This window comes from Pseudophryne corroboree, chromosome 4 (assembly GCF_028390025.1).
Source record: "Pseudophryne corroboree isolate aPseCor3 chromosome 4, aPseCor3.hap2, whole genome shotgun sequence".
NCBI classification, from domain to species: Eukaryota; Metazoa; Chordata; class Amphibia; order Anura; family Myobatrachidae; genus Pseudophryne; species Pseudophryne corroboree.
Window position 1 is genome coordinate 887,417,313 of NC_086447.1, and position 26,757 is coordinate 887,444,069.

The 26,757-nt window shown below is 44.8% G+C and overlaps 1 protein-coding gene across 1 annotated transcript; it reads left to right on the forward strand.

The window, feature by feature from the left end:
• Positions 1-969: 969 nt before the first annotated feature.
• LOC134910623 (epoxide hydrolase 1-like) lies at positions 970-26,757 on the forward strand. Its single transcript, XM_063918882.1, has 9 exons — positions 970-1,075; positions 12,059-12,272; positions 13,646-13,826; positions 13,962-14,189; positions 14,384-14,513; positions 14,662-14,873; positions 15,172-15,280; positions 15,524-15,649; positions 26,484-26,757. The coding sequence occupies exons 1-9, from the start codon at positions 1,047-1,049 to the stop codon at positions 26,683-26,685; spliced, it is 1,431 nt and encodes a 476-aa protein (XP_063774952.1). The 5' UTR covers positions 970-1,046; the 3' UTR covers positions 26,686-26,757.

Consider the following 26,757-nt stretch of genomic DNA (forward strand, 5'->3'; position numbering starts at 1 on the left):
GTAACCTGCTACCGCATCCAGATCATTGCTTATATCACATCAATATTGGCGAGTACTAATGATGGTTCACACAAATAATTCACTTATTTACAGAACATGCAACAATGCATTAAACATATTAGGATCATGGTGGGCCGCTGAAACGCCAATGTGCACGTTTCGCCATATAAACAGCTATAACGAGGCTGAACCCGATTATTCGGGAGACAATCGGGTTCAGCCTCGTTAAAGCTGTTTATACAGCGAAACGTGCAACTGTTGGGGGTACTTGAGGACCGCGTTTGAGAACCACTGGTCTAAATTACTATTCCCAGTCGCAGTCCATGTGGATGGTAAAGTATGAATAAGGTAGAAAAAGTCCAAAAAACACTTTAAAAAATTGTGTCGACCAGATGTGTGTCGACCACTGTCATGCTGACTTTTTCTACCTGTCAACCATAAGCACTGTAGATCTTTTACATTTCGACCTAATGATCCTGTCGACTTAATGCATATTGACCATTAATGGTTGACCTATTGAGTGTCAACCTTTAGTCCGAATACCGCTGTGCAAATATTGGGGGAAGGTACTAATTACCTTGGCCCAGGTCTGATGGAGAGGCCCAGTGAGGGCCCTGATCCCCCCTTCCCTCCCCTTCCCTCAGGGTGCATGACCACGCCTCCTGACAAGTACTTGGGCCAGGCTCTCTACTGCCCTGCTCTTTCTCTTTACATACATTCTTTCTTGCTTATTTATCGCCATTCACTCCCAATGCTAATAACATTGTAGTATCATTTACTTTTTGCATGTGTATTATTTGTTTGTATCACATAATATGATAATAATATCTGTGTAAAAGCATTGCATGGGTCTGTCCTGTAGTTTATGTAAGAGTTACAGACAGCAATACATGAGCATTTAGATTAGTCAGTTTCACATTTGCATGCATGTGCTATTTGCAGAGCCTGGCCAGTCGCCATAGAGGAGGCACCGAGGTGTGCACACTGACCTCTCCTCTCCGGCTACAGGACAAGGTTCACACAGAGCAGGGAGACGGCGCAGCAAGATGTGGAAGCAGCTCCTGGATAACGGCAGGTGAGAGTCTGCGGAACGTCTACGTCCTGTGCGACTTTCTCTTCCTGTGTCAGCAGCAGAACTGCAGATAAATTGGTCACATGCAAAATATACACATTCCCCCAGAGCAGTGTGTGCAGAGTATAGTCACAGAGGATATCTGCTGCAGCTCTGCACTTTTATATGGAGAGATAATAGTTTATAACGCTATGGGGCTCTTGTAGCATCAGATGAATTTACAGTACGACCATATGCAGGAAGTAACGCACTGAAGTAAAAGGAATCGCCAGGGTGTATACGGGATGCGGTCAAGATCCTGCCGGACGGGATCCCGGCTGTCGGAATACCGACACCAGGATCCCGACCGTCACAATCCCGAAATATTCTCCCTCTGTGGGTGTCCACGCTCGCCCCCCTGTCGGGATTATGCCAGTAGGGATCCCGGTGTCGGTATTCCGACCACCGGGATCCCGTCCGGCGGGATCTCGTACTGATCCCGTGTATACTTACTATAGTAACCCATTGGGAGAACACAGAGATGTGGAGTGTCAGTGTTACTAGTAATTGCTACACAATATGATTCTGTACTGAAGTGTCATATACACAGGAGACTGTTATTAATAAGTGCAGAAGTCACTTGTTCCACTTAAACTATAACTACAAATTAAATAAAATAACATCTTTTGTTTTCACCTTTAAAAATTCAAATGGAGAACGACTTTTGACTGTTTTTGTAACGGTCAGGGGTTATTTGGCGGTCAGGGGTTATTTGGCCAAACTATGCACCATGTAAGATTGACCGGATAAACCCCAGTCCCTTGCACTTACATATATGAATATATACACTAAGGCAATTACTGAAAGCTCTGCAAATCAGTAGTTATTCACCCAACCCTCCACCGCGTTTCAGTCGGAAGAAGACTAAATTTATACTACTATAATTGGAGAGGTGTCACTGGAACCAATCAGACAGCCACTGTGGTCATCACGTCACATTCATTGGTAACTGCCTGATCACCGCAGTTAACTTTCAAGCAATTTCCAGGTGTCAGCCTCAGAGAATTGACTGATACAGACGTGAGCGATCTGGGCTCTGCTGGGCCGAAACAGCCCTACTGCGAATTTAGTGGAAAATATACGTTATGGTAAGAACTTACCATTGATAACGGTATTTCTCCTAAGTCCACGGGATTCACAGGATAACAATGGGATATGATGAAGCGACAGTGGATTTGCACCAATCGGTCAAAGCTTTTACGGCCTCCCAGCATGCAACAGGCCCATCCATATATCCCCGCCTCCTTACTCAGGCAAATCAGTTGTATTCCAAAGCTCAAGGCAGGAGCATCATAGATAGCCCTAATCAGGTGATAAGAACACACATGCACACCCTTCCGTACAAGAAGGAAGAGGTTAGTGAGTAAAAGGATCCTCAAATCAGGTGCGTCAGGGTGGGATCCCTGTGGATCCTGTGGAGAAATACTGTAATCAACGGTAAGTTCTTACCATAACGTATATTTCTCCGACGGTCCACAGGTTATCCACAGCATAACAATGGGATTTCCCAAAGCAATTTAGTGGTGGGGACGCTCCTGATTGGACAGGAGAATCCTTCGCCCAAATTCAGCGTCTTGAGAGGCAAAGGTATCCAAGGCAGAATGTCTAATGAATGTGTTAATGGAAGACCATGTGGCTGCCTTACATATCTGTTCTGCTGAAGCACCATGTTGTGCTGCCCATGATGGACCTACCTTACGAGTAGAGTGAGCAGAGACATTAGCCGGAACAGGGAGATCAGACTGAGAATATGCTTCTGAAATTGTCATCCGAAGCCATCTTGCCAGTGTCTGCTTATCAGCAGGCCATCCTCTCTTGTGAAATCCGTAGAGCACAGGTTCTCAAACTCGGTCCTCAGGACCTCACACAGTGCACGTTTTGCAGGTCTCCTCACAGAATCACAAGTGACATAATTAGCTCCACCTGTGGACCTTTTAAAATGTGTCAGTGAGTAATTAATACACCTGTGCAGCTTCCGGGTTACCTGCAAAACATGCACTGTGTGGGGTCCTGAGGACCGAGTTTGAGAACCACTGCCGTAGAGAATGAAGACAGAATCTGTCTTTTTGATGGCACTAGTTAGATCCACGTAGATCCTTAATGCACGGACCACATCCAGTGATGCATCTCCCGCAGAACGGCCCGGTACCTGGAAAGCCGGGACTACAATTTCTTCATTAAGGTGGAATTTAGACACCACCTTCGGAAGATACCCAGATCTAGTTCTAAGAACTGCTTTATCTGGATAAAAAACTCAGAAATGGGGAATGACATGATAATGTCCTTAAATCTGATACTCTTCTAGCTGACGCCATAGCCAGTAGAAAGAGTACTTTAGCTGTCAACTATTTAAGATCCACTTTATTGAGTGGTTCAAACAGGGCAACTTGAAGGGCTTTTAGGACTAGACTTAAGTCCCAAGGCACTTTAGGAGGAACAAAAGGAGGTTGAATGCTCAGCATTCCCTGGAAAAAAAGTATGCACAACCTGCAAATTGGCAATTTTCTTTTGGAACCATACAGTCAATGCCGACACTTGCACTCTCAATGAAGCCACCTTCAAACCTTTATCCATTCCTGCCTGAAGGAATGTTAAGAACCTGGAAACTCTGAAAGACTTAGGGTCCATTTTCCATTCACAGCACCAATGAATATAGGTTTGCCATATTTGGTGATAAATGTGAGCTGAGGAAGGTTTCCTTGCTCTGAGCATAGTTTAAATGACCTGTTGTGAGAATCCTCTTGACTTCAGGATAGAGGTTTCAAGAGCCATGACGTCAAAGACAGTCGATCCAGATGTCTGTGATAACAAGGACCCTACATCAGTAGATCTGGACATTGAGGGAGCAGAAGTGGAACATCCATCGACATCCTCTGCAGATCTGTGTATCAATGTCTTCTGGGCCAAGCCGGAGCTATTAGTATCACGGCACCTTTTCCTTGCTTTATCTTTCTCACCACCCTTGGTAAGATGGTGATTGGAGGAAACACATAAGCCAGATGAAAATCCCATCTCACCAACAGGGCTCTGTTCTCTCTCTGTTGTCTCTGGATCGCTCTGGGATCCTTTGTTCTTGACCCGTATGCGAGCACTTTGTTGTTCAGCCGGGACACCGTGACATCTTTCTCTGGCAACCCTCACTTGTCTACCAGAGTCTGGAAGACCTCCGGGTGTAGAGCCCATTCGCTTGCCTGAATGGCGTGTCGACTGCGAAAGTCCACTTCCTAGTTTAGGACTCCCGGAACAAATACTGCAGACAAGGCTGGATGATGAAGTTCTGCCCACTTTAGTGTGTGACTTATCTCCTTCATCGCTTTTTGGCTGCGAGTTCCTCCCTGATGGTTGAGGTATGCTACTGCCAGTGGCGCACCCAGGGGGGGGGGGTTTCCGAGCACCCAGAAACCCCCCTCCACCAAAAAAAAAAACAACTTTTTTTTTTTGCTGCAGAGTATTATTAATGGCTGTCTAGCGTCCTCTGCAGCCTGCTGTCTTCCTGGTGGCACTTGTAAGTGCTTAATAAAAGTTTACTTTATTTTAATTATAGTACATACAGTATATTTCCATGTGCATGCATATATATACACATGTATATACATACATATAAACACACACACATGATATATATACATGTGTATATATACGTGTACTGTATATATATATATATATATATATATATATACATGTATGCATGTTTAATATGCTATGTATATGTGTGTGTATATATATATATATATATATATATATGTGTATATATGGGTGTAGTATGGTATACCGGGGGCCGGGCTCCCGGCAACCAGCATACCGGCGCTGGGAGCCCGACCGCCGGCATACCGACAGCGTGGCGAGCGCAAATGAGCCCCTTGCGGGCTCGGTGACGCGCTATGCGCGCCACGCTATTTATTCTCCCTTCAGGGGGGTCGTGGACCCCCACGAGGGAGAAAATCTGTCGGTATGCCGGCTGTCGGGATTCCGGCGCCAGTATACTGTGCGCCGGGATCCCGATAGTCGGTATACTGAAGACCACCCGTATATACGGTATATATATGTGTAGATATGTATGTATGTACATATATATATATATGTATATATATATATATATATATATACATACACAGACACACTAGTTTTACGGACCCAGCATATACTGGGTCACCTCAGTCCCCACCCCCGTGATTGGCTCCACCCAGTTCTGGAAACCCCCCCATGCAAATCCTGCGTTTGCCACTGACTGCCATCGCATTGTCCAAGCCGATCTGGACTGGTTTTCCCCGAAGAATGTCCTTTGCCTGAATCAGTGCCATGTATATGGCCTAAAGTTCCAATATATTTATTGGCAGGCAACTTTCTTCCTTGGTCCATTGCTCCTGAAAACACAACCTTCCTGACACTGCTCCCCAGCCCTGGAGACTGGCATCTCCCCTTGTCCAGATGGGATGTCTGTAGCCACCAGGCTAATGACCTTCTTACTTCTATCGTAAGAACCATAGTCTGTGTTTTTCTCGCCTGATGCAACCCATTCCATTTGGCAAGAATCAGACGCTGCAGAGGCCTCGAGTGGAATTGTGCATTGTGCATACTCCACCATGTCGAATGTTGACACACATTGCTGCGTGAATGGATACCTTTTGACTGTGTAACAAGTCCTGAATCCTTGACTGAACCTTGGATATCTTGTTCAGAGGTAAAATTACTCTCTGAAGACTTTAATCCAGTACCGCCCCCGATGTGAGTTATCCGTTGTGACGGAACCAGAGACGATTTTGCCCAATTTATGAGCCACCCGTGGTTCTGCAGACACGTTATTGTCTGTTGCAGATGACATAGTAGCAATTCCTGCGTCTGTGCCAGGATTAAAAGATTGTCGAGGTATGGAAATATTCTTATCTCCTGCTGGCGGAGATAAACTGCCATTACCACCATAATCTTGGTAAATACTCTGGGAGCTGTGGCTAACCCAAAAGGTAGGGCCTGGAACTGAAAATGCTGTTGGAGGATAGCGAACCTGAGATAGCACTGATGGGACAGTGCTATAGGAACATGTAGGTAAGCATCCTGTATATCCAGGGATACCATATAATCCCCTGACTCCATGGCCAAAATTATGGAACGTAACGTCTCCATGTGAAACCGAGGTACCCAAATGTATTTGTTCAGTACTTTGAGATTGAGAATGGGCCGAAATGAGCCACTTGGTTTCTGAACTAGAAACAGGTTGGAGTAAAAACCCTGTCCTCGTTGTGCAGGAGGAACTGGAATGACTACTCCTGAGTGAAGCAATTTCTGAAATGCCTCTAACAAAGCCCTGGCTTTCGTCTCTACCCGAGACGGGCTGGTACGAAAAAACCTTCGAGGAGAGTGCTTCTTCAAGGCAAAAGCATAACCTAGAGATACCACTTCCTGCACCCAGGCATCTGTTGTAGACTGCTGCCAGATCTGTGCAAACTGAAGAAGTCGGCCCCCTACCTTGGGGTCCCCCAGGTGGAGGCCTGCACCACCAGGCTGATGGCTTATTATCTGTTTTCCAAACCAGTCCTCTGGTAGCCCAATGCTTTTTAGTCTTACCAGACTTGTTGTATTGGGGCTGCTTGCCATCACTTTTTCCTTTAGCTTTTCCCTGAGACCGAAAGGGCCGAAAAGCCGGAACTTTAGGTTTGGAATTGTATGTGGAAGGAAACTTGACCTTCTTGGAGTCTGCTTCTTACTCCAGAATATCTGTCAGTTCTTTACCAAAAAGAATATCTCCAGAAAAAGGCAAAGATCCCAAAACCTTAGATTCTGAACCAGCTTTCCACGTATGTAGCCAAACTGCTCTGCGAGCAGCTATTGTTGAAGCTGATGCCCTGGAGGCAATAGTACCCATATCCAATGCTGCTTCTTCCAAGAACATTGCAGCCTATTTTATATGAGCTATATGAGATTTTTGCTCTCTAGATGCATCATCCCAGACAGCCACTGCCTTTGCCATCCAAGCTGAAGCCATGGCTGGCCTTATGACTGACCCAGACAGGGAAAAAATGTTTTTTAGAAAACCATCCACTCTCCTATCCGTGACATCATTTAATGATATTGAAGGCAAAGGTAATGTAGATTTTCGCACTAATCAAATTACATGCGTATCTACTTTAGCAGCCACCTCCCTTTTTAAACAAGATGATAATTGGAATTCCATTCCTTAGGAATTCTAAACTTCTTATAGGTCGTAGCCCAAGCCTCTTCCATAATATCCGTCAGCTGATCTGACCCTGGAAACTCAGTCTTAACTGTTTTGGGATGTTTAAACACAGGTGCCTTGGTTTTTAACACAGGCTCTGCTGAATCCTCTAAGGATAGAATGGCTTTCATTGCTTGAATTAACAGCTATATCCACTGAAAAGAAACCTTCCTCCTCTTCGTATGCCGAAGTAGAATTAATTGAGCTTTCATCTTCCGATGAATCCTCATCTGAATCATGTGTAGCCTGTGAGGGTAAAGATTTACTTACCACCATCTTATCAGCTGTTTCTTTTGAGAGGCTGCTGCTGGAAGTGATACACCATAGGTGGGGAGCTGCATGTAAGGGTTAATAGTGTAACCTATCCCTGGTACAGGAGTTGGAGTAATTATCAGTTTAGCTATACTGGATAAAGTCTGTGCAAACATAGCCCAAGGTGGATCCATCTGCACCTGAATCTGTCTTGTATTTTTCATTAACCCCTGGTAAAAGCTAAAACAATTTGCACACAAACCATCCTCAACCAGATCCTGAGAGGATAACACAGCTTTGCTATGAGTGTACCTTCCTCACCTTTGCCGCCCTTAGACATGATAAATAATCAACACTTCCACAGTGTACTACACAATTTGTGACTGTAATCACTTTAAATTTCTTAAAGTGACATACAATCTGACTCTACAGATGCACCAGCAGTGAGGATTGGAATATACAAACTGACAGAAATATAGTAAAGTCAGCAATCACACTAGCAGTCAGTCACATGTTATACATTAGTATAATAAGCAATATGAGCATATCATCAACTACAACTACATTTTTAGTATGTAGGAGAACATATTACTACATCATGTTTAAACAGATCTAACGTATTCAGATACAATTGCAAAAGATATAACAGTAAATGTATACAGACTCATATGCAATAGGCACTTATCTAACTATTCGTACTCAAAAGGGTAGATAGAGACTTAGTGCTGTATTACCTGTACTCAGTATAGTGGGATACAGGGAGACTCACCTCGCTTCCAGGACCGATCAATACGTTAGCGAACGCTGAGTGGATCCAGACGCTACTAGTGTACACTGCCGCTTCATGAACCTATAGTGAACATAGATGCTCAGTGAACACTGACGCACCAGTCACACAGCCGCCTATGCTGCGACTGGGTCTCCTTCATGTACAGTGTCTGAGATGGAAGCTGGAAACAGTTCATGGCTGGAGACGCGGAGGAAACTGGTCATGAACCGGGGGGAGGGGAGACCAGGAGAGCATCTGACTCCCCACTGCTGACATCAACCCTAGCGTTTGCGGCCTCATACTATTCCTGGAGCCTGTGATACCTAAGGCCTAGCGCTGGTGCACCCGTGGTGGTAGCCGCGTCAGCGACTGTTTGCTAGTCTCCTCCCAAAACAGTGCGGCTGTGTCTGTATTCCCCTACTAAGCGAAACCAATGCCTTACCTTCTCCCCATGTTCCGGCCACAGCCTGATAACGTCTGCTGGATCTGCTAGTATATCCGACACAGACGCCCGTCGAAACAGCACTGTACTCGTGGGTAAGCGCTGTCACGACCCATCGGAGAGTTGTTGGAGCGACTCTTTCTAAGGTATGTATAAGACGCTGTTTAGAAAGTTCACTCAAGAAAAAATAGTAAGACTATAAAAATAAGATAAGAAAGCTTAAGGCTGCTAAAAACCAGCAGCGCTCTGACCATGGTCCGGCTCCTGCCGTACCAAACAAAAAACTGATTTGCCTGAGCAAGGAGGCGGGGATATATGGACGGGCCCGTTGCATGCTGGGAGGCCGGAAAAGCTTGGACCGATTGGTGCAAATCATACTCAAAACAGATCATACTCAGCATTAAAATGTTGTTATTCTCCTAACTAAAAAATAAAGTGTTAAATCTGCAGAGAGCAGCCGTTTGCTTCACCGCAGACCCCTCTATGACCCAATGTCAGTACATACAGATAGCCAAATCCTGTGGACAGTAATGGTGTCTCCTGGTTGCCTTGAAAAAATGTCCACCACAGTTTGGCTGCATTCAGACTGGATGAGCCTACTTTTCCCGACCTTTATCCATTCATTATATGTTTGGCATTATCTAAAGACGCAATATCCGTCCTAATGGGTTTAAAATGGTTCTTACGGCTGAGTCTTTAAACACTGTTGATGCCATCTGACACCGATATTTACTCTCTGTCTCTAGACCATTGTGCCTAGTCCTTGCTTTGGGTCCATGTCCCTGCTGCCAACCCTGGACCTTCCTCACAAATCGGCAACAGACAGTTTTTTAGGTACTTCCATGAAGATGTTCTTAGCTAAAGGATACAAGTTATGAATGACTACTGGTACAGATAGTAAGAGACACTCCGCAGCAATTTTATTGCAGTTCAATAGCTTTTAACTAAAGTAATACAAGATTACAGTAGCAGCATGAATCAGAGTCCTTTTGTGGTTCCCAGGGTTGTAGTCTTGTCCCGGAGGATTCCCAAAGGACCTAGAAGCTCGGTCATGAACTCCTTAGCTAGATAAGGCAATAGGGGGCAGCTGTACTATGCCTTGGTGTACCAACCAATCAGCTTCCAACTGTCATTTTCCAAACACAGCCAATAACATGGCATTTAGGAGCTGATTGGCTGGTACTTAAATCTCTCTTCACTTTTTCACTCTCTAAGGCTTAGTACAGTGGTAGCCAACCCTGGTCCTCGAGAGCTACCAACAGTTCAAGTTTTCCAGTTCACCTAGCAGGTGCAGTCATTACTTACTGACACAATTTAGGATCCACAGATGGAGCTAATTACTTAACTTGTGTTTCTGTGAGGAGACCTGGAAAACGTTAACTGTTGGCAGCTCTCGAGGACCAGAGTTGGCTACCCCTGGCTTAGTACAGATCCCCCTTTAAGTGATTAATGGCAGAGTTAAGAGGACCTTGTCAGTAGTTTCTCCACTGGTGTCAGCCCTTCAGCCATACTGTTGCCCAAATGACTGCTGCTACCATTCCAAATTTGGCTGCACCATAGTATCTGGGTTAATTTCCATCCTGTGCTTAATCAAGCTTCAGGTTTATTTAAACAGCAGCCGAAAGTACTTTATTTCACCCATAAAGCAGAAACAAATAACAAAAGAAGATGTATTCATGATTTCATTCCCAAATTATTCTCAATTTAGGTGTAAACTTTAGAAAAATAGGTAGAGTACCTTTAAAAGTTAAAGCCCACTGTTAAATTATTTAAATAATATGCAGGTACTTGAAAAAAGATGTGGAGGGGGGATAGTTATTCACAGCTTATCACTGCAGGGGTTATGCCAGTAAATTGTTGTACCCCACATATTAATGTCCATGAGACAGTTTTAGTAGTTTAGCTTTGTATGACACAATGCAGAGGGTGGTTGGCAGGGCATGAAATGCTTAATAGTAATGTTAATATTTAACAATAGATAGGTGAAAAGTGACTGGAATATGTTGGTCGCTTACCAGAGTACAAAGAATAAATTACACATCTTTGACAAACCTGTATATGCCTGACCAATGGCAGATAATGGGCCAGAAGTATCATTGCTTAGAAAGTGATGAAGTGGAAGGTGAAAAAGTACCAGCCAATCGGCTCCTAACTGCCATTTTTCAAACACTGCCCGTGACATGGCAGTAAGGACCTGATTGGCTGGTACTTTTTCACTTCCATTTTATCACATTCCAAGCGATGATGCATCTAGCCCACAGTCTTGGTGATACAGAGACGGGGTTGTACAGTGGTCATTCTCCATCTGCACATCCGACCCTGTGTTGGGGGCTTTGCTGAGATAACAAACCAGGTTCAGAGCTCAATGTCAGTGGCTTAAAACCTTGGTGAGGTGTTTTTATTTCAACAGTTCCATATTGGATCATAAACTTGATGAAAATATGTTAAATACCCTTTAGGTGTGTCCCATACTTTGGTCCTCTCCTGTGCAGCTTCCATAGACCTGAATGTCAGAATTTCAATTCTAGAAATGAATGGAACATCATTTTCTCTAGAAATGTCTGTTTGATGCCTATAAGGTACATTTAGGGCCTCATTCTGAGTGGGAGCTGCAACGTTCGTAGGCATCTTTTGCCAGTATTGCTTCTCTGGCTTTATGCAAATATGGCTACAAGCCCTTCCCTGGTGTAGAAACGTACGTCTGCATGTTTAAGAATGCCCTCTATGAGCATATTTAGGGGTAAATTTACAAAAATCTCTAAAACAGAGAATTGGCTATGTTGCCCATAGCAACCAATAAGATGCTGTCTATCAGTTCATTATTGCCTTTAAGAAAATGATAGACAGCATCTGATTGGTTGCTATGGGCAACATCACCAATTCTCTGTTTTAGAAGCTTTAGTAAATTTACCCCTTAGACTCAACCATCAGTCGCACCATCTAACCTTGCACCAGCCCCATCCTAGATGCTGATTGTCCATCAGAATACATCCTCCAATGTGGGTTTGCAACCACTTCAGTGACACACCTGTGGCATTCCTGTAACACATCTCCGTGTGTCCGGTTACTGCCCAGGGACGTCCAATACATTTCCAAGACATTTCTGGGACTGTGTATGTCTCATTTCCAACTTCAAGTATATGCATATTCATTGCATGCACAGTGCAACTTAGACGTATTGGGAAAAATAATCGCTCGACTGCGTCTGACTCAGAATCAGGCCCATGATGTTAGGATAGATGTTTATGATGTTCCCTTGGTGTGCCTCCGTAGGTCGGCCTTCAATGAGCACTGGCCTCACAGCCTCCTGGTCCCGGCCGCTGTCGGCTTAGGGGGTGCCCTGCTTTGCTGGAAGCTACATGGGCAGAAAATAAAAACACTGGAACTGGGAGAAGGCTGGTGGGGTCCTGGGGAGAAATCTCTAGTCCGTAATGAGGACACGCGGGTGCGACCTTTCGTCATTGAAGCCGCCGATGCTGACATTAAGGTATTGATATAGACATGGACACCGGGAGACCTTGTGTTGGAACGAATTCCTTGTTCCACTCCACCTTGTTTTACTACTTAGAGTGGAGTCCTGTTACATTATAGCTATGATACAGCTCTAGTCACTGTCACTGGAATCTCTGCACTTGTGTCAGGTGCTAGCTGCCTGCAAACTGTATTTGTATCTGGTCCTCTGTGCAATCCAGTAATCCCTGGCAAAATGTATTATGCTGTGTGAATACCCAGTTAATGTTACCTCTTATACTCACTCAGCCTAGCTGCAGCAGCCTTGATGAGGGTACCCGGTACCTCCACTAGTTAGGAATCACTTAGACAAAGGCCATTGGGAAGATGCAAAATCACTTTTATTTTATATCATATGCAGAAGGGATGTAATCATAATGTCGACACCACAATGTTGACATTGAACATGTTGACATGTGCAGAATATGAATATGTAAATTGTCAATATTCTGCAGATACTGGAGATTTATAGGTAGGCTGCACAGTGGAGAGAGAGGGATAGGCTGTGGGAGAGGAGAGTTGGGTTAGGTACTAGGGGGAGGATTAAGGTTCAGCTACGGGTTCAGCCATACTCTCCGCTGAAATCGCAGCTGAACCCGCCATTGCCCATCAGGTCGTCACTACTGGAGCCGCCAAACTTGGTGTACCAAGTGAGTCACCACTACACCACATGGACATTTTGTCTGTATCGACGTTGTAAATGTCGGCATACTGCATTTTGAAGTGATGACCAGAATGATGACAAAATATACAACATGCAATATAGAATATATATGTACAAACAGACAGGAAAAGGAATTCAGGTTTAGGGCTAGGCTGCACAGTGGAGAGAGACAGATAGGTTGTGGTAGAGGAGGGTTTGGTAAGCCACTAGGAGGAGGATTAGGATTTAGAGAGGGAGCTCACCACACAGAGAACCTACTCTCTAACCCACACCTTAAAGGGTCTATGTCTCTCTGACCTGCTGTCTCGGCCACTGGACCACTGATCATTCTGCCAGAAAGGCAGGTACCAAACCCAATGTACTGCTTTTGGCAGGTCCATGGTGGCTTCGGCAGATCCAATCATACAGCACAATCCTGGAATAATCTAAACCTTAGTTAGCTTGTCTCAAGTTTATTAGAATTTAGTCCCAGTGGCCGGGCTCGATCTTTTAATCCCAGTCTGGTTGCAGCGATGGTGTGACTTTGTTTGGGCTGACCTTAGATAGAGATTCCCTGTTTGTCTGGTATATACTTAATGGAGGTTGGCCACTAAGCCTTCCCCAAGTTGTTGGGTTGCAGCCGGCAATCAGTCTGAATGTTCTATGCTTGTGTAATGTTGGAAGTTGATAAAAAGTTGTTTTTTTAGGATCTTCATGACCGCCTGGATCAAACTCGATTCTTCTCACCACTGGAAGACTCAAATTTTAACTATGGTTTTAATTCTAATCACCTAAAGACGGTTATTTCCTACTGGAGAAACCAATTTGATTGGCACAAGCAAGTAAAGATCCTCAATACTTACCCCCACTACCGGACCTCTATAGAAGGTATATGGTGAATTTACTGTGACACCCCTTTAATACGGTGTATATGTCATAAATATACTGAGATAATAGGAGGGGGGATTCATTGATATAGAGGGAGTGACTGTTTCAAGTTAAGAATTAATTTTGGCTTCATAGGTCTGGAAGTACATTTCATCCACGTGAAGCCTTCACATCTTGTACCTGGACAGAAGACTCGTCCTCTGCTCATGGTCCATGGTTGGCCCGGCTCCTTTTATGAGTTTTATCGTATTATTCCACTCCTGACAGAACCAGACAAACATGGTATGGACCCCAACATTGTTTTTGAGGTCATCTGTCCATCAATCCCGGGCTATGGCTTTTCCGAGGCATCACACAAGAAGGGTAAGGATTTGAATACACTGCTGGCAATGCCAAGGAAGAAGAGCCCCTATAATGGGTGGAATAAGTGGCTACTCTGAATAGTTCATGTGTTTTTCATAATGATCTAGCAAACAGATCTATACTCTGAATAGTCCTTTCAGATCTCCTTTGAGTTGAGACTTAGTGATAAGACCAGCGTTTTCTTTATATCACAGGCTTCAATGCTTTTGCTGCTGCCCGGATCTTGTACAAGTTGATGTTGAGACTTGGATTCAAGGAATTTTACCTGCAAGGTGGAGATTGGGGAAGTAGGATCACCACAATCTTGTCTCAGATGAAGCCAGAGTAAGTATTTGGCCTTTGGTACACAGCAGAGGTGAAACACAAAGGTTATCTGCATCTAATCTCTATATTATATGAGTTATTCATCTTGGTTATCATTCAAGGATAATCTATGCGAGTGCTCTTGTATGTCACTGTCAACCTTTTGTAGGTCAGTTAAGGGCCTACACCTGAACCTTTTGATGCTTCCAATGAAGCTTGGAAGGCTGAAATCTCTGTTTATTGGTCGCTATGCACCTTGGTTAGTGGGGATGACCAGGGAAGATGTCCAGCGCCTATATCCCTACATGAAGAAGAACGTGTATGGAATTTTATTGGAGAGTGGTTACTTGCACATACAGGCGACCAAACCTGACACAGTAGGTAAGTAGCCCTGTTAATATGGTAAGTAATTATGTGCTGTGATGAACCTTATTTATCAAGAAAATCCGATGTCTTCTGAATTGACTTGTAAATAGGACTTTTTTTTTAAAGAACAATAATGTTCCCCCATCTTCCTGTGGGACATGGGTCCCAGCTGTCCCCTTTAACCAAAATGCTGAAATGCGTTAGTCAGAGTTATACACATTCTTTTGCACACAATGGGGCATTGTGAAGCCATATTTTTTTTTTTTGTGTAGTACACTGTGCTCAAGGTCTTTGATAAGTGTTCTCTCCGTAGGCTCATCTCTGAACGACTCTCCCGCTGGACTTGCTGCCTACATTCTTGAGAAATTCTCCACTTGGACGGACAATTCATTCCGGGACCTAGAAGAAGGAGGCCTGGAGAGGTGAGAAGAACAACACAAAGCAAATCATAAACCAATAAATGTCTTGCAGATTATTTCACTAACGTCACATGTACATGTCTCCTGTGAATCACCATTCCTGATTACACAATCACCCCCTAATCATACCTATGCTGGAATATAGCCCACACATTATATTCCCATGTGGGGATGATGGGGGTACTTTGATGAAGATGACAGTGTCACTTGGACAAATCAGTCTTCTATGTTATCTACTAAATTCAGGAAATACTCTTTGGATGATCTCTTAACCAATGTGATGATCTACTGGGTGACTGGATCCATCACGTCCTCCATGAGATTCTACAAGGAGAACTTCTCACAGTATTACACGAGTATGCCGGATTACAAGTAAGACCTAACTATGGATTTTACGGAATGTTTTGTTTCTTCTGCTTTTTACAATATTGTTCTATGACCAATAGGCATGGAAGCTAGATCCCCATCACTGGCTGTCAGTGTACCCACCGGCCTCTCTAGTTCCTCCCAGAGACCCCTGTACACATTTATTTTGCCTTTTAGAATCTGCAATAGGAGAGAAGTAATAAATAAATGGCCCCATTTTGGCTCAGGCACTCTCAGGATTTCTACAGTACAAGTCACGTTCCATAACAAGCTCCAAGGAAAGCACAGGGAAAATGACGGGTGTAGTCTGTTCCTGTATCTGCAGCTTCTGTTCAGAGTATGAATCATAACAGAACTCTAGCTCGACCATGAATTGCAGTGTATGCATAAAGCAGTCTAGTATTTATCTACTATGTGCAATGGTTAGCATTTCTGTTCCATGCCAAAAGATATAAAAATTGCCCTGCTCCATGGTTGGCTGGTTTAAACCAAATGGTATTTTTATTATGCTGTGACTACAGGCACGGTACCGTGACGTCTTAAAAAAAAAAAAAGACTATTATAAGTGCGGCGGGCACTTTTCGGGCTTTGTGTTTTGGTTTTGGATCTGGATCTCCACTCGTGTTTTGGATCTGGATTGGTTTTGCCAAAACCACCCTTTCGGGTTTTGGTTTTGGATCTTGATGTTTTTTGAAAAAAATATAAAAACAGCTAAAATCACAGAATTGGGGGGTAATTTTGATCCTACGGTATTATTAACCTCAATAATATTCATTTCCTCTCATTTCCAGTCTATTCTGAACACCTCACAATATTGTTTTTAGGCCAAAAGGTTGCACCGAGGTAGCTGGATGACTAAGCTAAGCGACACAATTGGGCGGCACAAACACCTGGCCCATCTAGGAGTGGCACTGCTGTGGCAGACAGGATGGCAGTTTTCAAAACTAGGCCCGAAGGAGCACATAATGCAAAGAAAAAAAAGAGGTGCAAGATGGAATTGTCCTTGGAAATTATGTTGTTTAAACAGGACATGCACGGTTTAATAAACTCATCATTTCAGCATCAGTGGGTCCCTCTGGAAAAAGCTTGCCAAGTTCTCCGAATCATAGCTAGCTACAAACATACCACCTCCATATTTGATGACTTTTCACATTATGAGAAGAGGCAAGAGGAAGAGGACAGTGTCAAGAAGTTGATTAAAAATTAGAAAGGCACATGCAACACACAGGCTTTCACCTCCACTCCTGTATTGGTGTGGAACGGAAAGGACTACAACCAAGCAATTATATAGTTACCACATTACTGGACAAACTGAAAAACAAGGGGCCAAAGCCTCCAAATTTGTACCCCCTTCTCCATTTTCAGGGATTAAGATAATCTTGAATTTATTGCTGGGATGCAAATAAACTGGTGTATACCACAGGATCAATATTGGATATTTTCCCCTCCACAGAGTCTGGAGACTTATTTTGTGAAAATCTTATGGCTTTCTTTTTTTCCATTTTTTATTGCATTTTTATTTACATATTTTGTGGCAGATGTCTTATTTTTGTTTTTCACAGCTCCCAGTCAAACGCATGTGAGCATACCTCTGTCCCAGTTACACGCATGTGTGCATACCTGTGTGTCTTGTTTATTTTTTTTATATTTAATTTTTAAATAAAGCAGCCCCTTAGATGTTTTAGCAGCCCCTCCTGAGCCCCCACAGCAGCCCTGGATGGGGCAAGTTGAGTTCGGGTGGGTTCGGTACAGTACTAAGCAGGACAGTGGAGCTTACCAATTTATAGTCGAAAATCATTTCATACTATAAGTAGGACTGTGGGAGAAAGCAATGCTAACCTCTGTGCCCACAGCATACCTCAGCCTGGCAAGCCAGACATCTTCCTGGCTGTAAGCCACCATGAGACGCCATACTGGGCCTTATTCAGTAACTGTGCCTCACAGGAGCTCCTGGCCCATCTAGTGCTGCAGTGCAATGGAAAGCTGATGCAATGCAAGATCACTGAAACTCTGTTCTTCTAACACTGCAAGGTCTTGCGATAACCCTACGCAACCCTTAGGAAAAGAACCCTGTACAACAAATGTGCATCTTCTAAATAAATAATCCTAAAATGTGGAACATCAATAATATATCAAAATTAAGGTTGACTAATTGGAGCCATTCATTTGAGTGAGTCCCTAATATTAAATAATTGAGAAGAACCTTTCTCTAATGCTCCAACAGAAAATCTCTCTTTTACCTCTCCGGCAGTTGTGCTGGATTATGATTCTGTCTCTTTTTAGTCACACTGATTTTGGCCACAAATGTGGTTTCTCCCCACTTCATCAAAATAGTAATTTCCATTTCCACCTTTGCGGCTATGTTTTCACAACTCTGTTTGTGATGCGGAAGCTTGTTTCATATCTGCTATAGGCTTTTATTTAAACCTAGGATCAAGTACAGCAGCACCCCTGGAATTATACGGCAGCACCCCTGGATTTATACAGCATAGGCAGCATCCCTGATTACACAGCACAGCAGACAGGCAACAGCACCCCTGGACTTAAACAGCAGTGGGACAGCACCACTGGACTGATAGGACAGAGGGGCAGCACCCCATATACGGCAGCACCCTGGAATGATGTGGCAAAGAAAAGACGCGCAAGATGGAATTGCCCAGGCATGACAATGAGCTTTTTCATCCCATGGCCAACAACTGTCTCCGCTGGTGATTTATTCAAACAAACCACATCTCCATCAGAATCCACATCGTCAACATCCTCCTCAGCGCCAGCTATACCAATAACCTCCACATCCTGCTGTACTTTTACAGTGACATCCTCAATCTCAATATCAGCAACTGGACTGGTGGTGCTCCTCTCAGCACTTGCAGAGGGCATGCAAATGGTGGTTGGAGCTTCCTCTTCCCATACAGTGCTGTGAAGGTCAGGCCTAGACATTGCAACCACGGACAGTGACAGCACCCCTGTATTTTCACAACACCCCTGTAATTTTACAGCAAGATAGAGCCAGTGTACATTAATTTTCACTGCACCCCTGTATTTTTACAGCATACAGGACCTGTGTACTTTTATTTTAACAAGAGCACCCCTGTATTTTTACAGCGTACAGGACCAGTGTACTTTTATTTTAACAACAGCACCTCTGTATTTTTACAGCATACAGGACCAGTGTACTCTAATTTTAACAACAGCACTCCTGTATTTTTACAGCATACAGGACCAGTGTACTTTTATTTTAACAACAGCACCCCTGTATTTTTACAGCATACAGGACCAGTGCACTCTAATTTTAACAACAGCAGCTCTGTATTTTTACAGCATACAGGACCAGTGTACTTTTATTTTAACAACAGCACCCCAGAATTTTTACAGCATGCAAGATAGGGCCAGTGTACATTTATTTTCACTGCACCCCAGAATTTTTACAGCCAGCACCCCTGTATTTTCACAGCATACAGGAGGACAGTGCCCCTGCCCCCTGTACAACACAGTGACAGCCAGGGCAGCAACACCCATGTACAGCTGTGGCACCCCTAACAGCACATGAAACACCAGTGACCGCCAGGACAGTACTGGGACACCACAGTTACAGGAACAGCACCCCTACAGAGCACACACTGACCCCACCTGATGCCACCACCCACAGAGAGACTAAGGTCTGTCTCCCTCACTCTCCAAGTCCTGAGTGAAAATGGCGGCGATGCGCGGCTGTTTATATGGAATCAGAAACCCGTGAGAATCCAACAGCAGGATGATAACATTTTGCCTCGGTCTGGTTTCCGACTCTGGCGGGAAGTCCCGAGCCGGACTTGGGTTCTGGCTTGGAACGTGATGTTCGTGGGGGTTCGATGTCTGAGAACCGAACCCGCTCATCTCTAATTATAAGGGAACTTCCCCCTGGAGATATTCCACATTCTTTTTGCTTGTGGTCTTCATTTAAGTAAGCTGCACAAATGTAGCAAACACACACACACACACACACACACACACACACACACACACACACACACACACACACACACACACACACACACCCCCCCCCCCCCCCCCCAGAGATATGGGGAGTGTGGGAGGGCGAACCATATCATAAAGGATGTGTTAGTGCCTTTGTGATTAATGTCAATACCTGCAAAAGAGAACTCAGATAATACTCATAAATAAAAAAAGGTACATTAAAACTAGAGATGAGCGGGTTCGGTTTCTCTGAATCCGAACCCGCCAGAACTTCATGTTTTTTTTCACGGGTCCGAGCGACTCGGATCTTCCCGCCTTGCTCGGTTAACCCGAGCGCGCCCGAACGTCATCATGACGCTGTCGGATTCTCGCGAGGCTCGGATTCTATCGCGAGACTCGGATTCTATATAAGGAGCCGCGCGTCGCCGCCATTTTCACACGTGCATTGAGATTGATAGGGAGAGGACGTGGCTGGCGTCCTCTCCGTTTAGACACTTGATTTACTAATTTTGGGGAGCATTAGGAGTACTCAGTAGTGTACAGTGCAGAGTTTTGCTGATAGTGACCAGTGACCACCACTTTTATTTATAATCCGTTCTCTGCCTGAAAAAAGCGATACACAGCACACAGTGACTCAGTCACATACCATATCTGTGTGCACTGCTCAGGCTCAGGCCAGTGTGCTGCATCATCTATTATCTATATATAATATTATATATCTGTCTGACTGCTCAGCTCACACAGCTTATAATTGTGGGGGAGACTGGGGAGCACTACTGCAGTGCCAGTTATAGGTTATAGCAGGAGCCAGGAGTACATAATATATTATATAGTGAGTGACCACCAGACACACAGTGCAGTTTATTTAATATATCCGTTCTCTGCCTGAAAAAAGCGATACACACAGTGACTCAGTCAGTCACATACCATATCTGTGTGCACTGCTCAGGCTCAGGCCAGTGTGCTGCATCATCTATATATATTATATATCTGTCTGACTGCTCAGCTCACACAGCTTATAATTGTGGGGGAGACTGGGGAGCACTACTGCAGTGCCAGTTATAGGTTATAGCAGGAGCCAGGAGTACATAATATTATATTAAAATTAAACAGTGCACACTTTTGCTGCAGGAGTGCCACTGCCAGTGTGACTAGTGACCAGTGACCTGACCACCAGTATATAATATTAGTAGTATACTATCTCTTTATCAACCAGTCTATATTAGCAGCAGACACAGTACAGTGCGGTAGTTCACGGCTGTGGCTACCTCTGTGTCGGCACTCGGCAGCCCGTCCATAATTGTATATACCACCTAACCGTGGTTTTTTTTTCTTTCTTTATACATACATACTAGTTACGAGTATACTATCTCTTTATCAACCAGTCTATATATTAGCAGCAGACACAGTACAGTGCGGTAGTTCACGGCTGTGGCTACCTCTGTGTCGGCACTCGGCAGCCCGTCCATAATTGTATATACCACCTAACCGTGGTTTTTTTTTCTTTCTTTATACATACATACTAGTTACGAGTATACTATCTCTTTATCAACCAGTCTATATATTAGCAGCAGACACAGTACAGTGCGGTAGTTCACGGCTGTGGCTACCTCTGTGTCGGCACTCGGCAGCCCGTCCATAATTGTATACTAGTATCCAATCCATCCATCTCCATTGTTTACCTGAGGTGCCTTTTAGTTGTGCCTATTAAAATATGGAGAACAAAAATGTTGAGGTTCCAAAATTAGGGAAAGATCAAGATCCACTTCCACCTCGTGCTGAAGCTGCTGCCACTAGTCATGGCCGAGACGATGAAATGCCAGCAACGTCGTCTGCCAAGGCCGATGCCCAATGGCATAGTACAGAGCATGTCAAAACCAAAACACCAAATATCAGTAAAAAAAGGACTCCAAAACCTAAAATAAAATTGTCGGAGGAGAAGCGTAAACTTGCCAATATGCCATTTACCACACGGAGTGGCAAGGAACGGCTGAGGCCCTGGCCTATGTTCATGGCTAGTGGTTCAGCTTCACATGAGGATGGAAGCACTCAGCCTCTCGCTAGAAAACTGAAAAGACTCAAGCTGGCAAAAGCACCGCAAAGAACTGTGCGTTCTTTGAAATCCCAAATCCACAAGGAGAGTCCAATTGTGTCGGTTGCGATGCCTGACCTTCCCAACACTGGACGTGAAGAGCATGCGCCTTCCACCATTTGCACGCCCCCTGCAAGTGCTGGAAGGAGCACCCGCAGTCCAGTTCCTGATAGTCAGATTGAAGATGTCAGTGTTGAAGTACACCAGGATGAGGAGGATATGGGTGTTGCTGGCGCTGGGGAGGAAATTGACCAGGAGGATTCTGATGGTGAGGTGGTTTGTTTAAGTCAGGCACCCGGGGAGACACCTGTTGTCCGTGGGAGGAATATGGCCGTTGACATGCCAGGTGAAAATACCAAAAAAATCAGCTCTTCGGTGTGGAGGTATTTCACCAGAAATGCGGACAACAGGTGTCAAGCCGTGTGTTCCCTTTGTCAAGCTGTAATAAGTAGGGGTAAGGACGTTAACCACCTCGGAACATCCTCCCTTATACGTCACCTGCAGCGCATTCATAATAAGTCAGTGACAAGTTCAAAAACTTTGGGTGACAGCGGAAGCAGTCCACTGACCAGTAAATCCCTTCCTCTTGTAACCAAGCTCACGCAAACCACCCCACCAACTCCCTCAGTGTCAATTTCCTCCTTCCCCAGGAATGCCAATAGTCCTGCAGGCCATGTCACTGGCAAGTCTGACGAGTCCTCTCCTGCCTGGGATTCCTCCGATGCATCCTTGCGTGTAACGCCTACTGCTGCTGGCGCTGCTGTTGTTGCCGCTGGGAGTCGATGGTCATCCCAGAGGGGAAGTCGTAAGCCCACTTGTACTACTTCCAGTAAGCAATTGACTGTTCAACAGTCCTTTGCGAGGAAGATGAAATATCACAGCAGTCATCCTACTGCAAAGCGGATAACTGAGTCCTTGACAACTATGTTGGTGTTAGACGTGCGTCCGGTATCCGCCGTTAGTTCACAGGGAACTAGACAATTTATTGAGGCAGTGTGCCCCCGTTACCAAATACCATCTAGGTTCCACTTCTCTAGGCAGGCGATACCGAGAATGTACACGGACGTCAGAAAAAGACTCACCAGTCTCCTAAAAAATGCAGTTGTACCCAATGTCCACTTAACCACGGACATGTGGACAAGTGGAGCAGGGCAGGGTCAGGACTATATGACTGTGACAGCCCACTGGGTAGATGTATGGACTCCCGCCGCAAGAACAGCAGCGGCGGCACCAGTAGCAGCATCTCGCAAACGCCAACTCTTTCCTAGGCAGGCTACGCTTTGTATCACCGCTTTCCAGAATACGCACACAGCTGAAAACCTCTTACGGCAACTGAGGAAGATCATCGCGGAATGGCTTACCCCAATTGGACTCTCCTGTGGATTTGTGGCATCGGACAACGCCAGCAATATTGTGTGTGCATTAAATATGGGCAAATTCCAGCACGTCCCATGTTTTGCACATACCTTGAATTTGGTGGTGCAGAATTTTTTAAAAAACGACAGGGGCGTGCAAGAGATGCTGTCGGTGGCCAGAAAAATTGCGGGACACTTTCGGCGTACAGGCACCACGTACAGAAGACTGGAGCACCACCAAAAACTACTGAACCTGCCCTGCCATCATCTGAAGCAAGAAGTGGTAACGAGGTGGAATTCAACCCTCTATATGCTTCAGAGGTTGGAGGAGCAGCAAAAGGCCATTCAAGCCTATACAATTGAGCACGATATAGGAGATGGAATGCACCTGTCTCAAGTGCAGTGGAGAATGATTTCAACGTTGTGCAAGGTTCTGATGCCCTTTGAACTTGCCACACGTGAAGTCAGTTCAGACACTGCCAGCCTGAGTCAGGTCATTCCCCTCATCAGGCTTTTGCAGAAGAAGCTGGAGGCATTGAAGAAGGAGCTAAAAGGGAGCGATTCCGCTAGGCATGTGGGACTTGTGGATGCAGCCCTTAATTCGCTTAACAAGGATTCACGGGTGGTCAATCTGTTGAAATCAGAGCACTACATTTTGGCCACCGTGCTCGATCCTAGATTTAAAGCCTACCTTGGATCTCTCTTTCCGGCAGACACAGGTCTGCTGGGGTTGAAAGACCTGCTGGTGACAAAATTGTCAAGTCAAGCGGAACGCGACCTGTCAACATCTCCTCCTTCACATTCTCCCGCAACTGGGGGTGCGAGGAAAAGGCTCAGAATTCCGAGCCCACCCGCTGGCGGTGATGCAGGGCAGTCTGGAGCGACTGCTGATGCTGACATCTGGTCCGGACTGAAGGACCTGACAACGATTACGGACATGTCGTCTACTGTCACTGCATATGATTCTCTCAACATTGATAGAATGGTGGAGGATTATATGAGTGACCGCATCCAAGTAGGCACGTCACACAGTCCGTACTTATACTGGCAGGAAAAAGAGGCAATTTGGAGGCCCTTGCACAAACTGGCTTTATTCTACCTAAGTTGCCCTCCCACAAGTGTGTACTCCGAAAGAGTGTTTAGTGCCGCCGCTCACCTTGTCAGCAATCGGCGTACGAGGTTACATCCAGAAAATGTGGAGAAGATGATGTTCATTAAAATGAATTATAATCAATTCCTCCGCGGAGACATTGACCAGCAGCAATTGCCTCCACAAAGTACACAGGGAGCTGAGATGGTGGATTCCAGTGGGGACGAATTGATAATCTGTGAGGAGGGGGATGTACACGGTGATATATCGGAGGGTGAAGATGAGGTGGACATCTTGCCTCTGTAGAGCCAGTTTGTGCAAGGAGAGATTAATTGCTTCTTTTTTGGGGGGGGTCCAAACCAACCCGTCATATCAGTCACAGTCGTGTGGCAGACCCTGTCACTGAAATGATGGGTTGGTTAAAGTGTGCATGTCCTGTTTTGTTTATACAACATAAGGGTGGGTGGGAGGGCCCAAGGACAATTCCATCTTGCACCTCTTTTTTCTTTTCTTTTTCTTTGCATCATGTGCTGATTGGGGAGGTTTTTTTTGGAAGGGACATCCTGCGTGACACTGCAGTGCCACTCCTAGATGGGCCCGGTGTTTGTGTCGGCCACTAGGGTCGCTAATCTTACTCACACAGTCAGCTACCTCATTGCGCCTCTTTTTTTCTTTGCGTCATGTGCTGTTTGGGGAGGGTTTTTTGGAAGGGACATCCTGCGTGACACTGCAGTGCCACTCCTAGATGGGCCCGGTGTTTGTGTCGGCCACTAGGGTCGCTAATCTTACTCACACAGCTACCTCATTGCGCCTCTTTTTTTCTTTGCGTCATGTGCTGTTTGGGGAGGGTTTTTTGGAAGGGACATCCTGCGTGACACTGCAGTGCCACTCCTAGATGGGCCCGGTGTTTGTGTCGGCCACTAGGGTCGCTAATCTTACTCACACAGCTACCTCATTGCGCCTCTTTTTTTCTTTGCGTCATGTGCTGTTTGGGGAGGGTTTTTTGGAAGGGCCATCCTGCGTGACACTGCAGTGCCACTCCTAGATGGGCCCGGTGTTTGTGTCGGCCACTAGGGTCGCTAATCTTACTCACACAGCTACCTCATTGCGCCTCTTTTTTTCTTTGCGTCATGTGCTGTTTGGGGAGGGTTTTTTGGAAGGGCCATCCTGCGTGACACTGCAGTGCCACTCCTAGATGGGCCCGGTGTTTGTGTCGGCCACTAGGGTCGCTAATCTTACTCACACAGCTACCTCATTGCGCCTCTTTTTTTCTTTGCGTCATGTGCTGTTTGGGGAGGGTTTTTTGGAAGGGACATCCTGCGTGACACTGCAGTGCCACTCCTAGATGGGCCCGGTGTTTGTGTCGGCCACTAGGGTCGCTTATCTTACTCACACAGCGACCTCGGTGCAAATTTTAGGACTAAAAATAATATTGTGAGGTGTGAGGTATTCAGAATAGACTGAAAATGAGTGTAAATTATGGTTTTTGAGGTTAATAATACTTTGGGATCAAAATGACCCCCAAATTCTATGATTTAAGCTGTTTTTTAGTGTTTTTTGAAAAAAACACCCGAATCCAAAACACACCCGAATCCGACAAAAAAAATTCGGTGAGGTTTTGCCAAAACGCGTTCGAACCCAAAACACGGCCGCGGAACCGAACCCAAAACCAAAACACAAAACCCGAAAAATTTCAGGCGCTCATCTCTAATTAAAACGAAGAACACTATTTTTTTTCTTTTGGAATCCTGCATCTATTTGATATGTCACATGACTCCCTTCCCAGTTACAAAATTAGAGTTCCATCCAAGATGGCTGGCTTCATGATGGCCATGTGATATACCCTGTCCCGCACTCCCATATCATATTTGTAGACACTTTTTATAATACAGTTTACACACTTATGGACCACTCTGTACTCCCCCCCCCCCCCCCCCACATAAAGTATTAATGAGTCCAACTGGAGAAAAAATGCTGTATAAATAAAATTATTATTATTATTATTATTATTATTATTACTTAAATAAGCACTTAAATAATTTAAATGTGCTTTAGAGGAACAAAAAGGTTATTCTGAAAACAAAGACTGGTTTGGTGAACAAAAGTATTTGGTTCCTTATATAATTTAATTAGTAAAATTATACATTCCATTATCATATTGCTGCACAGGCCAACTAATAGCAGCTGGAGAGGGTTATAGTGAGAAGAGGAAAAGTAGTTTGTTAGTTAGGATTTTATTCTGCATTGTGCAAAACATTTCCTCCACCAGACCTGTGCTGGGATACAGTGGGAGAACCAGGGGACAGTTGGTTATAGACTATTATTAACAGGCTGTTTGTTTTTCAGGATTCGAGTGCATGTGCCCACCGGTATTGCTGCTTTCCCCTGCGAGATTGTGCATGTGCCTCGGGTATGGGCAAAGGAGAAATTCTACAACATTGTCAGCTACACGTACATGCCACGTGGCGGACACTTTGCTGCCTTCGAGGAACCTGAACTCCTGGCCCGTGACGTCCAGAGTTTTGTATCAAAAGTCGAGAAAATGTAAAAAAATATAAAATTGTTTTGTGTTACATTGTGCATACACCGTATAGAAAATACAGATTGGTCTCACTGGTAA